The sequence below is a fragment of the Falco naumanni genome, chromosome 3 (genome assembly GCF_017639655.2).
Source record: "Falco naumanni isolate bFalNau1 chromosome 3, bFalNau1.pat, whole genome shotgun sequence".
NCBI lineage: Eukaryota > Metazoa > Chordata > Aves > Falconiformes > Falconidae > Falco > Falco naumanni.
Window position 1 is genome coordinate 7,113,527 of NC_054056.1, and position 20,041 is coordinate 7,133,567.

Below are 20,041 nucleotides of genomic sequence, written 5' to 3' on the forward strand. Positions count from 1 at the left end.
TTAGTGGCTAAGCTGTGGATGTGCTGGGAATGAGATGCTTTGGCCTCCAGGCTGGCTGGAGCAAGATAGTAGCAAAGGCTGAAGTGCTTCGTGATTGAATTGAATGATCTTACTCCTTGTATTAAGAGATAAGACCTTGTAGGACATGAAATCAATCCTCCGGATAATTCAGGTCAACTCACTGTAAAACAGCAAGTGTGGAGTTACTGTGGTTCAGTAAGTAGGGCATGGAGCAGAAGGGTCAGATTTCGAGAGTTTCTAGTTTTCATTTTCAACTTGTTGGACCTTAAATTCACCTTGCTTTCTGGAACGTTGCTGCTGTAAATTCTGTCAGAGGATTTTAGTAGCTGATTTTATTGGGGTTGGGGGTGGAAGAGGAGCCTGACTGGAACCAGAGGTAAGTGGGCTGAGTATAAATGATTTTTGTTATTGCTGTTTTTCTTAGCTCACACAGCAGCAGCACGTCCAGGCTGAATGGCAAACCTGGCTTTTCGAAAACAAAATACTGCATGTTCTCATTAACGTTGCTGCCTTTGTGAGTTGTAAATAGTGTGAGCTGAGACACTGGCAGCTCAGAGCTGCCCTGGCCCCGCGGGCTGCAGGGCTGGTCCAGACTTGCAGTCCGGTGGCTGACACATCCACAGGGTCACGGCTGACGTCACCGCTTTATCTGTTTCTTTCTCATTTGTCTTGAAAAGGAGCCTGGCCCTGATTTCTGAAGGTGTCTTTTGTCTCCTAAAACACTGGAGTGCAACAAGAAACCAGAGATGTGGTGGTGGCTTTTTTTTTTTTTGCAGGTTACACCAATCCAGATGAGATGGGACGAGCCATAACTGTGGCTTGGTTGGGAAGAATATTGCTCTTCAACCCAGCCACGTTTTGTCTTGCTTTATGAAGCAGAGATTTTAAGATTTCTGAAGCACTTACCAGCTGGGCTATGATAAAATTATATTTCCTTGTACATTAAAAATAATATTTATAGGAGTTACTAACTTCCACTTTTAGATCCATTTAGCTGGTTGGTACTCGGGCTGTTCTGAGCTGAGCTTTGCAGATTCAGGGTCTATTAGAGCTTGGTTTATGGCTGTGTAAGATAAAGGTTCGTGTGTTGGTGTAACTCAGCTGTTACGGTTCCCTTGCAGTGTCTCGGTCCTCTTGTCAGTGTCGTCCTGCTTTCGTCCCAGGCGTACTGCTAAGCTGGCAGCTCGCAGGGCGGTTGCTGGAGAAATGGAGAGATGGAAATAGAAGCAAATTGTGCTAAAGTCACGTAAAGAGGCCAGAATTGGTGCTGAGATCCGAGATGTCGCCTTGCCAGTGTGTGCCTTCTCCCATGGGATGAGCGGGCATGCTTGCTGCGGGGGGCGGTGGGTTCCCCGCTGGGACGGGGCTCAGCCCCTCGTTGAGGGGTCTGGTGGAGCCCAGCGCTGCCGGACCCCCACCGCCAGCCTCCTGCACTGGTCCGCTGCTGGGGTGCGGATTTGTCCCGGGCTGTGTATCCCCCACACCAGGTCTGAACCCCGCAAAGCCCCCCCGGGGGGCTGCGGGTGTGGATGTGCGCTGCAGCCGCCAGGGGGCGGGCGGCACCGGGACTGGCGGTGGCGGGGGGGGGGGGGGGGGGGGGGTCGGTGGGGGGCCCCCCCCCTCGCGCACCCACCGTACCCTCATCCCGGAGATATGCTGGACGATGTGCCCGCAGCCCCTACCTGGGTGCTTTCCCCAAAAAGCTGCATTTCTGTAGGGCACCCCCCTGCACGGGCAGGGCCCTGGGGTTCCCCCACATATTTTTTTTTTTTTTTGGGGGTGGGTGGGGTGGGTTTGAAAGAAACCATGACGATGCAGCGACGCAGTGGCCGTGGATGGCGACCTTCACAGGCAGTGGGCCAGCAGGGTGCTGGGAGTGGGCGACTCGGCGCCACGCCGCAGTTGCATCAGGTTAGGGACATGAGGGTGGCCTGCTTGGTGTAGCGCATCCAAACCAAAGCCTCCCTCTGTGCTTGAAAAGGTGGAATTTAATAATTTTCTGTGCTCCGTATAAGAATCCTGTAGAAAAACACAGCCTGGTTCTGGCGGTGCTCCCCAGCTCGCTCCCGCCAGCTAGGAAACGGCTCTGTGTGCTCTTTGCTTTGTGTGTTTTCCCCGTAAGTCCTGAGCACGCCGGCAGTGAGGGAGCATCGCCAAGGCTAGCTGAACCCGGAGTCAGCTTGGCAAGGCAAGTGGCTCCTGAAGCCTCGGTGGTGATCCCTGCTGGATGGATCTGCCGGGATGGATCTCAAAGGGTAGATCAGCACCCTCTCCCCGGGCAGGCAGAGGTAGGCAGATGGCTGAGGCTGACCCCTGATCACCGAGAGGGCTGTGACCAGCCTCTGCCACGATTTTTGTTGAAATTCAACCGAAATGCTGAAAAAGCTGCCTCCCCCCAGCCCTTTGATCTTAACATGAAATCTCGAGATGTTAGTGGTGATTAGGAAAGTAAACATGTCCCTTCCTGGAGGGAAGGCAGGAGTTTGTTCTGATTGAGCATTGCAGGGGTTAAGTTACATTTTGCTTTGGGAAGGGAAGGAAAATGTCTCAATGTAATTAACTTAAGATGCTGATGCTAATGAAGGGGCTTTCAAAGCTGGGGCTGGTGGGGGGTTTGATGGGAATCCCCTGTTGAATCAATGACATTAGGGCCTTCGGAGTGATTCTGCAATTATTAGGCTGAAACGATGTTGAACATGAAGTTAATCCTGTTATCTCTCAAATATTGAGCAAACTGCTTGCTCTGGATAACTCTATAATGGGATTATACTAGTCAGTCTGGCACCTTCAACACTCCCTATCTGTTCAGGGCTTTTTCTTATTTTCCTGTTCAGAATAAAGTATTGATCAGGCTTCCTGGAGTTAATTTTGGGAGGTGGTGTCTGGGGCACTGTTTTCCAGTGGTGCTGGATTGTTGTGTTGTGGTTTTTTTTAATGAGCTTGAGAACGAGCACCCTGTTGCCTTATGAAGCCATTCAGTCCTCCCCAGCCAAGATCCCTTGAGCTCATCCCTAAATAAATGTTTAGGAAAAGAACTGAAGAACAAGGACAAGTATAAAAGGAGACTTCCTTTCGTCATGCCTTCCTGGCATCGAGAATCTGCAGTTGAGCGAGTTCCTGTGCTGGAGACCATTCCCGGGCCATCATATTTGCCAGAGTATAATCAGTTCTGGTTTGAAAACTTCATTCTGCATCCCTGATAGCCTGTAGCAATTGTTCTAAACAAAAGTAACTGGTGGGGGTTTTAAAAGGATTATCTTGAGTTTGTTTTTGAACAGTCTGATAAATTGCAAGGGAACCAAGCACAAGAACCAGAACGATCCTGTAGGGGGGAGGGAGAAAAGCCCTAACGCATGTTCAGTCGCTTGGTGATGTTCATTACAGACGGGAGTGCTTTCCTGTCGAGCCCACAGACCTCCAGGTTTTAGTGGCCTGACGTTTCTGTGGGGTTTGTCATGAGCTGGAGCAGCGGCGTTGCTGCTGCCAGGTCAGGTTATGTCCTCGGTTGCAGCAGGGCACGGTTCTGCAGTTACGGACAGAAATCAGAACACCAAGTGTCGTGAGAGGTAAATACACCCTGGTGAGAATGAGAATTAGAATTTGAGTTTCAAAGTCAGGGGAAACAATTTCTGTCTCTAGTCTGTAGCCAGAGGCTCAATTAACAATAAACCAGGGCTCTTTTAGCATCACTAGAGTATAGAAGTGATTTCTACAACACTCCCTAAATGAGCAGATGTTCTTGTGCCAAACCAGAAATTTCCATAAATAAGGGAAAGTTCCATTAAAGGGTCAGTTAGCTTTTAGTTTCCAAGCTATGATTCTTTTTTGCTTTATAAGGCTGATCTGAATCTCATTAAGAACTGCAGGGTTTTTTGTGGGGTTTTATTCCCCAACCCCCCCAACCCACCTCCCCCACCCCCGCTCCCTTGATGAAGGTGAGAATTGCTTGGGAAGCTGGTGGAGCTCCCTCACAGCAGAAATGTGCTTCAGGGTTGCTAATGACACGAGTGTCCCGCCTGCCTCAAAGGCAGCAGTGAGAGGATGCGGGCTGGTGTAGCCAAGGGGCCACCTAGTATTTTGGACTAGCTGGGGCTTCAGTTTAGGTGCCCAGGGGCCAGCTAGCCCTGCTGTTGATAAGGTAATGGATTTAGATGGTGGCGTAGCCTGTAATTTCAGGGAGCTTGGGGGAAGCCCTGGGATGGCATTCTTACACCAAGGGAGCCAACGCCTTGCGCAGGCTTTTTTAGATGGGAATCCAGCACAAGAACAAACTCCCCATTTCAAACGTGAAGTGCATGGAGAAATGCTTTAATGTTTGCGCTTACACACCCCAATTTTATGCACGAATTCAAACGCTTGCTCTAATGTATCCTTGCTATAACTACTGCTTGAAGAATATGCTTGCTGGAGCCATGGGTTTCAACTTTTAATTTGTGCACCTTTGAACATTGTCTAATAGGAGGCAGAGACCCCTGTGAGGTTAATCAAATGTACTGGTTTTCTAAGAGGCTTCTCTTTGGACCCCTTAAAGATAGTTCTTGCTTATTCTTCCTGCTGCAAGCTGAAAACCCCTGAACTTGAGTTTTGGTGCCGCTCAGTCTTGCATGTTACGGATTTTGAGGCAGGAGCTCTTTGGCGGAGGCCGGGGGGGGGTGGGGGTGGGGGTGGGGGGGTGGGCAGGGGGCTTGTGCTGTGAGGTCTTTCTCCCTAATCAGCAGTGTTGACCTCTGCATGCTGGGAAGCGTGCATTGTAACCTCATGGAGCCATGGGATGTAGCATGGGGCTCCATGGCTGCCTAATCTCTGTCGTGTGATTCTTTGATCCGAGCCCCTATCTCAAGGTGTTTAACGTAGGTGTGATGCTTACAAAGGCGGCCTTGGGCAGGAGGGAGGTGGGTCACACTGCTCAGTCTAGCCCACTGACTTGGGGGTTACCTCCCTTGCAAGGGAAGGTGGGACTACAGCTCACATAGCTGGGTTGACCGTAAGCTTGTTAGCTTACGTACTCGAAATAGTAGTGTGCTGTAACTCTTACGCTGCAAAATTTGTCTGAGGAGGTGAGTAAATATTTGAGATGCTCACCCTTGCAGAGCTCATGGCTGGTACAAGCAGGTGGCATTTGAGCTGGCTGCTTCCAAGCCTGTCCTGATGGACCACAGCGGTCACGCTGGGCTATGGTCAGACCTCTTACTGCAGAAGCAGTCCTGTTTCAGTTTAACAGTGTTTTCTCTGGGCAGAGGTGCCTGCAGCGGTGCTACGAGGCCGTCTGCAGCCCCACGTTCAACCGTGCCAAGCGTGAGTGGACAGGAGCATTGATGGTCTTAGGGGTTTCAGCCGCTGTTCTGCTGTGGTGCTACTTGCTGCTAAACAAGAGTCGCTGCTGGTGCTGTACAAGCGCAGGAGCAAGGGAATGATGTGAAATTCGGTGAAGTGCAACCCTTCACGCATTCCCACAGCCCTCATCTGCAAGAGGGGGGAACAACTCGGGGTAAAACAGCTTACAAGGTTGCGATTAGCTGTACCTTCTGAACCGTTGGTGTTATCTCATCTCTTGACATTTCCTTTAATTATATGAAATGGCCTTGACACTGTAAACAATTGCCATGGCATTGTCTCTGCAGCTTGTGTGAGTCAACGCGATGCGTAAACAGCGTTTGGTTTTGCGGACCTGATGCGTGTACGTTTCGGGACACAAGCTGCCTGCATGCGATTGTCACGTCTGCATTTTGCATCTTGTTCTGGGATGGCTCCCATGCTGCTGGCTGCCACGTCTTCTTTCCACAAGAGCTCCTGGTGCTGGCAGAAAACGCAGGAGCATCAGGGCAGGGGCTGGGATTCTGAGGGGAGCCGAAGGGGGTCGATTAGGGTGCTCACATTTTGCTTTCAGCCCCTTCGGGCCTCCGTCGTTCTCTCCCGAGCGAGCCAGTTCGAAAGGGGTAAGGAAGGGGATGATCCACGACACAAACCCAAGCATTGCTTTAATCACGCTAGCAGCAGTTTTTTACTCGGCGTGTTGCGATCTTAAGCCTGGCTGCTGCTTGGAGACACCTTGTTGGTTGAGCAATAGTAAATATTTGGAGAGTTGAGGTTGGGTTCGCTCACTGTCTTGTTGATGGCTCTTGCCTGGGTGTGACCGTGGTCTGGATGTGGCACTGTTTAGGGTGGTCCCTGGTAGGTCTATGAAACATTTGGCTAGATGAACTTCCTAAGTGTTATCTTGTTCCTTAAATAGAGAATAAAGCTTGTATCAACATGAATCACAAAGTTGATAAACTGGAATGGTTCCTCTTGGAGTTGTTGTCTTGTATTGGGCAAATATTTATCCACATTGTTTCAAAAGGCATATTTGTGCAATAGAAGGAGGTCAAACCTGTAATTACCTGTTAGATTCACTCGGGCAGAAATAGCTTGTAAAAACACAGTATGTTTGGAAGGAAGCTTTTAAACCTGATGTTTGTGTGTGTGAATCTGAAGCTGTGGTTTAAAATTTAAAATTGTATGGGAGTTTTCAGTTGCTCGGGTGCAAAAGTATTTTTCTTGCTGAATTTAAGTGCCTTAAGCTGAATCTATCTGCCGTTTCTTCTAATTTCTGAACCGTGGCAGGGAATTTGGGGTTTTCTTCCAAATGTATCTGCTCGAAATGATCAGAAGCTGAGATTGCGTGCCAAACTTGCCTTGCATTTTAATAAGGAGCTTCTAGCTTAGTCAATAATTAAGGCAGAGCAGGTGCGGTGGGGAAGTTGGGTGTTCCCCAAAAGCTAAACCAAGGCGCTTTTGTAAGCCTCCCTGGGCAGAGCCAAGTGAGTGAAGGATGGTAGGATGCCCTGGCGCTGGCTGGCTTTATGCAGTAATTTGGAAAAAATGTAACTTCAGACTGAAGAGCTCTAGGTGTTGAAGGATAATTTGGCTTGTTGGTGCAGTGTGCCTGCATTGAGCCTGTTGGGGTGGCAGAGGAAGTCCTGAAATTTTTTGCTGCAGTTTTATCTTGGGATATGAAGTACAAATGCACTTGCTGAGGTTTTTGTGAAATTGTTAAAAAGAGGAACCCAGACCTTGACAGAGAAATCTTGCTGCCTTTTCAGCTACCGTGTGGGCAGAGAGGCTTTCAGCTTAAATGGTTTGTCATCTTGAAGGATTCGATGTAGGAAGAGAAATTTGGGATCACGAGTCTTTTAATGAATCAGAGCAGGGATACTATTGACCTGTACGTTGCAGCCTAACTTCTGGAGTAAAATACAGCGTTACCTCTGAGGGTTAATTTCAATTTAATCTTACTTTAGAGGTTGAATATTTACTGCTATTCTTGCTGTTAATTTGCAGTCTCCAGTGCAGTGTTTAACAGAGTTGGTCCCATCAGTTTTATAGGTGGCGTAGATGGGTTTACTTCTTTGCTAAAAGATTCTGTTATTTTGAATAATGTCTGTATAAAGCTGTGAAATCTTGTGTGAGTTAGGTTTGTCCAGTAAGGTCGTTACCGTGGAGGATGTGATGTCTAGCCCATCTGTCCTGCAGCAGCTTGCTTTGGGCTGTGGCAAGTCCTAAAAGCACGTGCTGGGTAGAGATTTGAAAGGAGAAGAATGTATTTTTGATTGTTGCTGAAGCTTTGTTAGTTTTGTCGTTCTTTATCTCCTGTGTTTTGCAATGGGAAGCCTTAAGTGATATCAATTTACAGGTTCTTCTTGGAGTATCTTAGTTTTTGCTGTGGGAGAGGGTTAAACAACAGTTAAGCTAAATGCCATGCCTGCTTCTTCCCTAAACAATGGAATAATTAATGTAATTTTCTTCTCTGTTTTTGCTTAATGTGTTCCTAATAATATAGCTGGAAGTGGCAGATGGGTATTCTGCCTCCAAGTGCTTCACTGTTGGGAATATGCTGATGCTTTGCTGGAATGTGTCCTATATCTGTGCTTCTTTTGGCTTCTGACCAGTGCTTCTTTTAATGCTGCTTCAAGGTGCTCCAAAAAGTAGTTTGTCAGCTTTGGAGGTTCCCTTGTCTCAAGATGGCATAACCATGAATCACCACAGCCATCGAGTTAGCCAAGATGTGACTGAATCTTTAATTTTGTCAGGATCACATTCCTTAGCATTCCCTCACTAGTAAACAAGAAATTATTTAGCCTACGTTGTAATTAGTGAATGGTGAGGAGGTATTGAAGACGGTACATTTTCATTACTGGCTAAAATGTGCTCTCGTCGAAAGTTGTGCTTCCTCCACTGGAAAACAAGGCTTGGAGACACTCTGGCCTTAAGCTCCTCCTGGCCCCAAGACCTGCTACGCAATTGTCCTTAGCCGGGTCCTTGTGGCGGTTAGTGATTCCTTGTGTCCCAGCCACCCGCTGCGATCACGAGGCTTTCCAGGAGCATGTTCTCAGCTTTGTTTTCCCTTCCTAAATGTGAGGCTGAACGTGCTGTCAGTCAGCTTGTTGGCAGAGGCGGCGGCGCAGCCCACAGCGATGCTCTTCCTCCTGCTGCGCTCCGTCCCGGTGAGTGGTGGGCTGCTCGCCTTCCCCCCACCGCTGGCACACACGTGGTGGCACCAAGATGGTCCCCGGTGTGTTTGATCCACTGCCCTTTGCTTTCAGAGATCGAGCAGCTGCTGTTGCTGCGCTGACTAATTGGTGGGGGCAAGGGGACTGGAATGCTCTGGGAAATAGGAGTTTCCCTCTTGGAAATGTCACAGGAAGCATGGAGGAAATCATGCGGTTTAGGAGCGGTTACCTCACTTTTCTCTCTCATCCAAACCAGTGCCCTTTCATCAAAGTATACAGAACCTGAACAATGCGATGCCAGCTGGCTTATAAATAAACCATTTTCCATTTCCACACCGGGTATTGGGCTGACTTTTAATACCATGTGAGGAGAAAGGAAGAGCGTCACGTTGTGGTGGCTTGTGACCTCTCCGATTGCCTGCCCAGCTTCCTACCCCCTTGCTTCCCCTCGGGCGGCCGGCGCAGTCGGTAGCTCTTCCACATCTATTTTGGAGCGTGGCCCAGAAATGGCCATCTTCATAGGTAGCCAGAGCTGTTAGGTATATATAATACATACTATTTATTTTTTTTTTTTATATTCTCCTTGTTCTGCCAAAGCTGCTGAGGATTGCAAGCAAACAGATTGTAGTGAAACGCAGCCAAAGTCGTGGTGCTGCCACTTTTTCTTCTCCCGGCCAGCCCTCCTGGTAATATGGTACCATGGGCCTGTGTTAGTATTAAGGCAAGGGAAGAGCCTTAAACATCCTGTCGCTGCTACTGTGGACTTTTTGGCTGATGGGCTCTTAAGGAGAACGCCCAGTATCACTGGTTTTAAATAGACAGCTCTGTCTGCACGGATGGGATAATGCAAGAATCCTTTTAATGTTCCTGTGGCTGAATCATGGAACATAAATGTCTGAGTCACTGCGGATGAATGTGGTGTTTCACGTTGGTGTGAACCAAAATGTGAACAACAGTGTCTTTAGTAGAGGAGCTAATATTTGTGCTCATTATGGGCTTCATTAGATTTTAAAGTAAGACAATCCAGAAGAGTTCCTTTTACAATGTATATAAACAGACTATTAACATGTGAATGCCAGGTTTTTAATGGGATGCTGGTCTGGATGGAGAGGAAATGAAGCTTCAGAGGACAGTGATGTACCCTGCTTCTTGGGCCAGTTGTCTTGTTTTGTTTTAGCCATCTGACTCTCGTGAAATGCTGTGAAATTTTCATGTAACTGAGATTTCTTGGTTACTATGCTTTTAGAAGGTGATACGGAAGAGACAACAGCTGTATCCCTTTCTGCTTTCCTGTAAAAAGCTCTTTGCTATTCTGAGCTCTTCCTTCTCATAAAAGTCTTCACCTGTCCCCGAGGCATCCAGGCTTTGCTCTCGTTTCTTCTGGATGCTGCGCAGCTGAGTCAGATGGCCCTTCTGCATTATTACGGGAATTCTGGACGTTTGTTGCTTGTCCTTGCTTGAAATGTGGATTTTCCTTTATCCTAGATGTTCAGTTGGAATGAGGGCTGAGGTTTTGTCTCGCTGCTGTTGGGTAGAGCTGAGGCAACCTCACTAGACAGGGTGCTAAACCCTGGATGCTGGTGCTCTGTGCTCTTCGTGTGCTGCTGGCAGGGAACTTGGCCAGGTTGTTTTGTCCTGTATTTCCCACCCCCTTGCTGTGAAACAAAGCACTATGGATGCAAAGGATTACTTAAGAGCACAGTAAGTATGGCTGCTCTTATCCTCTGTCCTCAGGCTGGAGGTGAGACGGGGACATTTTTTTTGGTGTTGTCTGCTGGTGCAGAATTTGCACCTTTCTTGCCTGACGTGGAGCTGAAGGATGGACCAACATGTTTTTCTGTCCAGGAGTCCAGCTCGAAAGCAATGATGTTGGTGTTACCTCTGGTTTGGATTTCTGCGTTTTGTCAGCCCTCTTCTGGTGGGCTCTTTGTTTTTTCTTCCCCAAAGAAGAGAGACTTGTGGCTGATAATCCTAAAAGATGTTTGAAGTCCAAAGCCAGTTGTAACTGGAAATGTAGGTTTGTATCTCTCAGCTCCTTGAGCACCACAGCTCTGTGTTTTGAAGCAAATATTAACGCTTCTGGTACAAATGACTGTAAGTGCCTTTGTCAAATGGTCTTGTTCTCTTTGTGATGGTTCCTAAGGCCTGATCACCGATACAGAAAGGTGAAAGGGCTTTGTTGCATGATTGTGTTTTCACAGCCTAGTGAGTTATTGTGCGGCACCAGAGCCTGCGTAACTGTTGTGCGGGCTCTTGGACTGCAGCTGCTGGGAATCTAAATGCGTTCGTTTAAATCTTTCATTGAAATTTAAGCTAATGTTTCATGTTTTACTGATGTAGAAATGAGGGGTCAGGCATATGATTGTGGTGCTGTGCTTTAACAACCTACCATGTGTCATCTGTTCTGCAGCAGAGCTTTGTGCGCTCTTAATTCACAGCAAATGCAATATAAAATGCAATGGCTTTAATCTCCTTGGAAGTCAGACAAGCCTAGATGCAGTGTTTAGCGTTCTGTAGCATTCCCAGATGCAGGGATATTTTTTCCAGACCTCCTTCCAAGCTGGACAGCTGATTTACAGGCTTGAAGAAATCTTCCAGCCTGTACCCCCGAACTTTGTGGGTCTCTGCCAGGTGGCAGCATATTTAAATGGCTTTAAAATGGCTTTTTCTTTGTTTCAAAGCAAAGAGTCTTAAACGAGGTGGAGCATGCCTGTGATTCAGTATGTTAATTGCCCACAATGAAAATCAAAAGTACTTGGAAGACTGACTGCTGTGGCTGACCAGGCAGGAACGCAGACTCTTCTTCCGAGCGCAGAGATGTCTGGTGGTGGGAGGCCAAGAAAAGCAACGCTTTCAGGAACGTCCACATGTTCTGCGTGAGGGAGGAGAGTGCTATTTGCTCCTCCGCCTCCACGTGTCCCCTGATCCTTGCTCCTCCACCTGCTTCTGCCACTGTGCTCTTGCTGTCCCTGGGGATGGTGGCTGGCTGCTAAGCGGGCGAGGGTTCCGGGGACAAGCAGGGTGCTGTGCAGGTGGAGATGGTGCAGAAGGGTCCTGCTTCCTCCCCTGCTTTAACAGCTGCGCTTCGGGAGAGAGGATGGATTTACAAGTTGTCTGATGGCATGTCTAGTATCTTAGGGGAGGAACTGAGAGCATCAACATCTTCCAGGTGTGTTTGTGGCTCAGGTGGAGTTTGACCGGCTTTCAAAACTCCCTCCTTTCCTTTTCTGGGGTGCGTTGGCTGCAAAACTGCCTGCCACTGCAACGTGCGGTTGTGACCGGCCATCTCTGCCGCTGTGCAGCGGGCACTTGCTTTGGGTGTCTGTTCTGGCTCGTGCAGCATTGATTGTTCCCAGCTGCACCAGCCCAAATTGACAATCTTGGATTTTGTTGTTTCCCAGAATAGAAGGTTTTTACTACTGGGACTGCTGCAGTAGTGAGCTTGTCCTGAACTCTTCCTGGCTGCTGGAGTAATACTCGGTGATACTGAAATACCGCGGCTGCTGGCCTGACAAGGACAGGGACCTCAGTGTGTTTAAAACTGCTTTTTCCGATCGCCCTTCCTACAGCCGGAGAGTGCAAACCTGGATGTGTCGGATGGGCTCAGGTTCCTAACTAGTCGCTGGTGTGATGCTGCAGCAAATTCCTGTGTGTTTTTGAAATCGGTTTTGCCTTTTCCCCTAAGATAAGATTAAGCTTGTGGATGTTTAAAGAATTTCCCACTCTGTGGTATGGTGTACAACAGTTGGAAACATCTGTAGGTTCACTGAAGTCCTAACACAGAGTTTGATGAAAGATAAAAGCAGCCAAGTGGACGCATTTAAACGTTGGAGATCTTTTTTTGTTGTGATGCAAATGTCGACGAGGATATTCGTTACCTTAACCAACAAGGTGTGACACACAAATAAAAAATAGACTTGTCATTTCCATGTTAAATTTAAATTTTCCTTTTGTTAAATTAAATGAGAAGGCAACACTCCCTGCTCTTCCTTTCTTCCTGGTAACTTTAGTGGAGAGAGGAATTGCATTTTTATTATATGGCTGGCTAGATGCAGATCGGCTCAGGCAGTCTTTTACTCCTCAGGATAGTGCAGCTGCTAGGACAGTTAGAGCACCACACTTTCCCATTCATGACCGCCTTTGTTTGTATTTTGCAGGCTCAGGTACTGTGCTACCTCTTTGACTCCATTTGGGAGGTGAACCCCCTCCGTGTTTTGGCGTGCATGGTTTCTCCAAACCCTTCCTTGAGCAAAACACGCCGGTCTCCCCCCTCTCCTTGCTCCCAGCTTTTCTCTCTTCTTGCTCAACTTGATGCGAGGAAGGAGCGAGGGGTGTTGATGATTTGGATTATGCAGCTAAGAGGCTGGAGCGTGGCTGGCTGTCTCCTCCCCTTCCTGAGCTTCAGCCCTAGCCAGCTCGGCTCTGGAATGACAGGCATTCCTGCGTGAAGGGAGCTGGCACCGACACCTATTTATGAGAATCAAGTGCCCGGCCATGGGGTACGGGGAGAACGGGACCCGCGTTGAGCCGTTCCCTGAGAGTTGGTAGCCGCCTCGCTCGCCGGGCTCTTTCCTAGTCTGAAGCGTGGATTTATCGTTTTAAAGGACTAAAGTGCTCTCTCAGGATAGGTTTTTTTTTTCCCCTCTCTCTCCCCCTCCCGCCTCCTCCCAGAGAGCTGCTTAGAAAAGAATCTAATGGGGCAGCCACACTTCTCGAGACCGGTAAATCCAGCTGCTTTTGGTGAGTAATGGAGGGCAGGGGAGACGGAGGAACCTCTGGGGCTGCGGCTGGGCAGGATTGCAGGTGAAACCGAGGAGTTGGGAGGAGTGGAATGTGGGGCTTGTGTAACCTGCGTCCGACTTGGGGAGCTGGGAAGAGAAACCAGAGAAATAACTCCATTTCCTTCCTTTCGCTTACTCATGTCACATGGATTTGCTGTGCAACATGTTCTGCTGATCTTCAGAGAGGGAGCAAGCTGCTGTTTTTAGAGATAGCCTCTGTCTTGTACGGCCAGATTTGGGGACACTAGCTTTGCAAAGCACCTGAACAGTGGTAAAATTCACCCGTGTGGGGTAGGAGCCAGCCCTGACGGTGTGCCCGGACCAAAGCTGCCTAGAATCGCCTCCTTGTGTGTAATGTCACCCAGCTTTTGGGGGCACCTATACTAGTTTTTGGGGGAGAAGGGGCTTCACAGTCACCTTCCTGCCTGTTTTCTTTCTCTACTCAGAGTAGAGAGAGTAACTGTCAGGCTGTAGTAAACAGAACCTTGCTTGAAGTCCTGGAAGTAGCACTACTTCCACAACACTGTGTGTGGGTCAGTGTTATTTCCAGGTCTCTGTCTTAGGTGCTGTTCCCTGGGACTGCCATGCGCTGGCTATAAGAGGAGACTTTACATATCACGCTGTTGCCTTTTATTTCATACTAACTTGCCGTCAGCTGCCTGGGCTGAGTTGCTTACGCTCATCTGTAAAATGGAAGTACCTGATTTTTAGAGAAACACTTGACATTTGCACATGGAGAGCTCCCTGAGGTACGGATTTCTTTTTTGTCATACTTTCTCACTTTTATGACTTTGAACCTACCAAGTATTTTTAGGGCTCAGATTAAACAGTGATTCTTTCTTCCCCACCCCCAGTTCACTCCAGCTAGCCTTGTTCAAGAGCTGCTAAAAATAGGTGGTATTGAGAGAGTGGAAGGGAGAAGTAAAACTTAAGTCATCTTTGTACTGTCGATAGAGATTAACAGCATCATCTCCTTGGATTCATGTGCCGTTAGAAGCCAACCTGTTCAGTCTTGGGCTCTTTCTGTCATCAGGCACCGGAGGTGGTGGTAATTTTCAGGGCAGTGGGCTCACTTGGTGTGATGATAGTGTCCTTTGCTGGAGACTGGAGGCCAGCAGACTTGGTGTTTCCTCAACTGGTCATTTGCTATCTGAAGTCTTTTCTTCACGGCACAGCTTGCAAAGTTCCTATTTAATAAACTGTGAACTTGAAGAGATGGTTCTTGCATTAACTTTGGCAGGATGCTATTGAAAAGAAAAGTCTTGTGAAGATTATGGTGATTAGAAACGTAAAAATGACAGGGAAGCCGAGGGCTGGGACTATTTGAGGCTGTTTTGTGGCCGCAGCCTTTTATTGCTTTGAGGTCGGGATTCACGTCTTCGCTGGACTATTCAGGAAATGCACGTGAAGTTTTTAAAGCTGTTACAGAAACATTTACCTAAATTGCTTTTTTGATACTTTAACCTCAACAGCATTTCCCTCAAGAGAGTCTTTGCTTTTTTTTTTGAGTTGTAGCTGTTTGCTTTTGAAAGCTTTTTGGATTTTTAACTGCTCTGCCTGGCACAACAAACGCTGAAGACGAGGGAGCTGAATTCTTCTCCTGCCTGTGCATCCGCGGTCCTTCGGCAGCAGGAGGGTTTGTTGCGGTCCTGCAGCGTTGCCAGTGAGGATGCTGCACAGGCTCCGCGTTGCCAGGCGGTTGGTCCCGCTCCGTAGCCTTAGGTCCAGGCTGTGCTGCAAAACGTGCTCCTCACACACGTCGTCCGGGGTGTGCAATGAGCAGCCACGTTCTCAGCAAAAGCTCCTGATGCACCTTCTGGGCTGGTGTGATGGCAGAACTTTGGGGGGGGGGTGGTGGTGTAAATTAGGGAAATAATGGTGATTAAGCAGAAGTGTTCAGAGTTGCTCAAGTGCCTGATTTGTCTGAGTGCTTTCTAGCTCTCAGCTGAGCGTTTACACTGGCTTTTGCTCTAGCACAGTCTCACTGCCGCAGTTGTGTCTGGATGTGAGCCTCCAGGCTGTGACTGTGAGACAGAAATGCCCAGTGAGCTCCTTATGAACAGAAACTCCTGGGACTTATGGAAATCCTGTAGTAACTACTATGATAAGAGATGGATCAGGTTCTGGGTGAGCTATGGATTGCAGATGGAAAGAATCTGGCTGAAGCTCATGATTTACACGCTGTGCAAGTCTGGTTACAAAGCAAAGTACTGATGCTTTCTCCTACCCTCTGTGAGGATGTTTCTTTGTGAAGATGGAATTTAACTAATCTCGCATCTCTGAAAAGGACTGGGGCAAAGAGCCTGTTGCGGTGCATGCAGTGGTGAGGTGCATCTTCTTTTGGAGATGGTGTGTTCTACCAGCTCTTGGATACCTGCAGAGATACTGCGGGGAGAAAGGCGGCATTTCTCCGTCTTTTGCTAACAGCCTCAGTGTGCAGTCCTGTCCCGGGGCTCACTGACCCTTCATCCTTAAACCATTGTGCCATTTTCTTCCTGAACACTGGAAATTGGTAGTTTCCCTCCCAGGCATACAGAAATATAATATGAATTGTCAGCATCTGGGATGGAATTCTTTGATTTCTTCACAGCCTTCAGTCTTGCTTTGTTAGGGTCTCTAACTTGGGCCTTGAAGTGATTTTTGGCTTATATAGTGGTGTGCCAGTTCAAAACAAAATAAAACTTCTCCATAGCCATGCTGGCTTTTGATGGTGTGTGGCCCGAGCTGAATTGGTTTAAAAATTCACCAGGACTAATCTTGCAATGACCTACACTAGATGCAGCTTGGTTTAAAATTTACTTTTTTTTCATACTGTGTATCAGCGTTGCTACTGTCTCACGTACTGTTGCAGGTACCCTCCCTGTGAGAGATGATCCTGAATGAAATAAATGCTTTTTGTTTATTCATGTTGGTATCTGAAGCTTCTGCTGTGCCTTTTTCTAGGCTGGTAGAGCATTGCTGTGCAGAAGGGTGTCCTGGGTTTTGATCTCTGAAGACGAGGGTTAACTATATTTGCTCACATGATGGCTTTTCCTCCATCGGACCATGGTGTGACTCGTTAAACCATTACATTTATATGTTGGTATTTCCTAAAGGTCAGCTAGATAGCTGCTTGCTGTTGTGAGTGTCCTCCATGCGTAGCAACGGTGTGAACACGTGTGGTATTTTTAATTGACCCCACGGATCCTGGCTCTGCTGGTTTGACCCACTGAGAGTAGTGGTAGAAGTGAAAGCTTTACCATCTTGAATAGCACTGGCAGCCCCAAGTGTGACACAGGCTTTGGGAGCAGATGACACATGCAGCACCGTAGCCACTTGCTGACTGCACGATGAGCTTGGAGAACAACTACGAGTCTCCAGCTTCTTCCACTGAAATGGTTTCTCTTCTCTGGAAAAAAACCATTACTGCAGTAGCTCAACACCACCTGTGTTCTTGCACGACGGTTTTCACGTAATATAAGGTATGGTGGGAGAAGAGCTTTTTTCCGGCTGTGTTTTAACTGCAAGATTTGAGTGTAAATGTGTGTAACAGTCTGCGAGGGGAGGGTCTGAAGGACCAGCTGGCCAGGCAGACTGATGGAGAATTGCATCCCTAGCTGCTTGGCACTGCTGGAGCTTTCTGCCTTCTTGTGTCTCCAGGCTGTGCCAATTTTGTGATGTTTCCCTAGACTATTTCAGTCTAAACATTTTGGGTTAACAGAGATCTGCTGCTTAAACAGCTCAAATTCACCTGCTTGTTTTGATGGAACAAGATCAGGACATGTTAAGTGTTTCAGAGGAAAGATGGGAGATGGCAGCAGGCTGCGGCAGGGAAGCTGGGAGGCAACCAGGGCACAGCTCCCCCCTCAGCCCAGCTGGGTCCCGGGGGTCTGTCCCAGGCATGGTGGGTTGAGGGCCTCGGGCTGGCTGCTCGAGGAGAAGCACCACGCTTGCCTGGGGAAGGTGCTGAAGTTTGCAGTAGATGTTTTTCCTCTGGAGTTTTCCTTCAGCTGGGGCACTGTTGCAGGTCACTGTGGTGGGCATGGTGTGCTGGTGTCAGCGTGGGCTCTGTGGGGCTTCAGGGTTGCTTTTCCGAAGCGTGTACTTCATGTCATTCTTGCAGAAAGGTTCAGCAAGGTTGTGCTTTGACGTGGGGGCACACTCGGGACTTGCTTATTGGAAAGTTCTTGGTCTTCTCGTGAGGCCTCTGCTGGGTTCACCTGGGCCTGCGTGACCTCATTTCACCTTTTTCATAACTTTGAAATGAGTCTTCCAGCCTGGCACCACGGTGAAGGTGAGGCCGGTCTCTTGGACACAGACTTGCCATGCGACAGCCTCTGTGCTGAGCAAGGGTTGGGCAAGTGCATCAGCTTCCTGATGCTTTTCGTCCTTCCCTTCAAGTCCAAGTCCTCTTTTTTTGCTCCATTTTTTTCCCCCCAGCACTGCACTGTGGTTCCTTAGCAGTTTCCCAGTGCATCACTCGGATAAGGAGGGGTTTCTGCCTTGTGTGGCAAAGCAGACCCTCCTGTACCTTGCAGAGCAAGAGGAGGCACAGGGAATCCACCTTGCTGAGGCTCCCTTCGTAGTGAAGAAGGCAGCTTGGGCGAGAAATGTCCGTTTCTCTGCACCATTTCGTGGAAATTTGAGCTGGCAATGGGCTGTGAATGGAAGGGAAGGTCCTATCCGGAGGGAGTACGAGCAGTATCTAATGTGACCCATCCCTGAACAATGAGGGTATTTAAAATACAGATCAGTAAAGCACACCTACAGCTGCTGATCCACCTGCTAATTAGCAGTGAATGTAATTCATAATTGCATCACAACAGACTGTTTTAAATGTCTATGTCCGTGTGGCAATTATGGACTGTAAAAGGAAGAGTGCTGTGGAAGGGCGGTAGGAGCTGAGCTCTCCTGTGAGCGGCCTGCGCTGCAGAACGGGACAGAAAATCTCCTCCTGTACTGGGGAGGGGAGCTGCTTTCACGGCAGCAGTATTGCCGGGTGGGCTGCGGTGGTCTCAGGATGTTCACACTGTTTACTAACATGTATTGAGTTTCATTCTACACAGAGCAAAAGGCTCAGTGAAAATTATTTGGGCTGAGGTTCTGCCATGTGAAGGGGTACACGGGATGCCTGTCTCCCCTGCTTGCGTGGCTGTTTTTGGACATGGAGCCGATGATAAAACAGCAAAAACGAGTGTTTTCGTGTTGGACAAGACCTGAGGGCACAGCACAAACCAGGAGCAGTCGATAGCGTGGCTGATGGGGTAGCACGGCAGAGAAGCAAGAACTGAGTTATTAATATTGATGCTGAATGTCATTGTGAAACCTAGCTTTTGTATTAACCTGCATAATTGCAATTAATGGCAGTCAGGCACCTGGTGTGAAACTCCACCCTGAGATGGTATTTGATTTGACAGCCAGACCTGGACGGCAGAAGCTGCTGAAAGAGATTCTTCCGCCTGGAGTAAAACTCGCATGTGGGCTCTCCCCCACCCCCCTGCTTTTAGCTGCTCCTGCTTTGGGGATATCATGTGTCTCCTGCAGTTTCGCCTCATCCTTTCATGTCCACCATTCCTCCCTGGCTGCTCGGAGGTGACTGCGGCGGGGGAATGCTTGTCGTTCTCCCTCTAATTGGAAATGGAGACATCACAGCTTGCTGAGGTCTCTGTTCATTAATCTGTGGGCCTGATGGTTGAGTTTTCTTTTAATAACTTTTTTTGCTTAGTGCAGCACTCTGACACCTTGGGTGGCAGGCAGCATGTAAGTTACATTCCTAAGAGCAGTTCAGGGAAGGGATATAGATGAAGTGAGCTTGGTAAGGCCGCCTTCAGTGCTGTTACTGCTCCTTGGGGAGGTGAGGGAGGTGCGTTTGCGTGGCACTAGGGATGCAAATTCAGCCCACAGCTTGTGCCTGGTAAGTGGTCTTGCCTGCCCGGTAAACTTTGGGAACGCTCTGTTGAATAAAGTGAATACTGCTTTTCAAAATTACATGTACAACTCCAGGGCTAGCGTTCTAATCTCTGAAGAAAGTGCCTCTAAACATCCAGATAATTGCTCTTGAGTTTCTGGGAGCTTGAAATGCTTTTTTTTTTTTTTTTTTTTTTGTCCCTACCTCCACCTTCTCCTCCTCCCTCCCTCCCAGCAGAAAAATCACAGAATAGAGCTGCAGAAAACCACAGATCAGTGCTGACATCTTGTATGTTACTTTCCACCCAATTTCTCTCATGTTATGAATCCAGTTTTGTTGTGGGGTTTTCTTTAAGAAGTGGCTCAGATGCTGAACTGATCTTGCTTTTTCCAATAAATGTTGGTTGGCATCAGCTTTTGACTGGTTCTGGGTGAGCTTTCTGTTAAGGGGCTGATTAAAAAAAAAAAAAAATCAACTACCAAACAGAAAACCCCATCAACCACCAGTGTGAAATCTGGAGTCCCACAAGAGGAGAGAAGCCTGTACAGAGCTGGAAGGGGTTATGCATTTTTAGGTAAAGTCTGAAATGGCCACAATTAGTGTTGAAAATCCCTTTTTCCTGCTGGTTGGCACAGTGACATTTCTTTGCCACTCCCGCCTCTCATTAAACCAGAGTCCTGGGCTGGCTTTCCTCTTCCTCCATCACTTGGTTAAAAACTGCACTTCTGGCATGTGCTCTAGATCCTCCTACTGAAATAGGCTCTGGTTTCTCTTGCGCTGTTAGCATGGTCTCTGTTGTTCTTTTCTTCCCTATTATTCAGTGATACTCCATTTTATTTGTGCTCAGACTGAAAAATTGAGGT

General features: G+C 48.1%; 1 protein-coding gene across 6 annotated transcripts in view; it reads left to right on the forward strand.

The window, feature by feature from the left end:
- The window catches only part of PHACTR4 (phosphatase and actin regulator 4), a 67,869-nt gene that overhangs the window by 31,509 nt on the left and 16,319 nt on the right, over positions 1 to 20,041 (forward strand). For 2 of the 6 annotated variants that reach the window (XM_040588735.1, XM_040588741.1), the window contains exon 1: positions 12,970 to 13,250. The exons of the other annotated variants lie outside the window; for them this stretch is intronic. In XM_040588735.1, coding sequence (XP_040444669.1) covers positions 13,205 to 13,250 — 46 coding nt within the window. In that variant the 5' untranslated portion in view covers positions 12,970 to 13,204. Of the gene's footprint in view, positions 1 to 12,969; positions 13,251 to 20,041 lie in introns of those variants that run through there. 6 annotated transcript variants of the gene reach the window in all.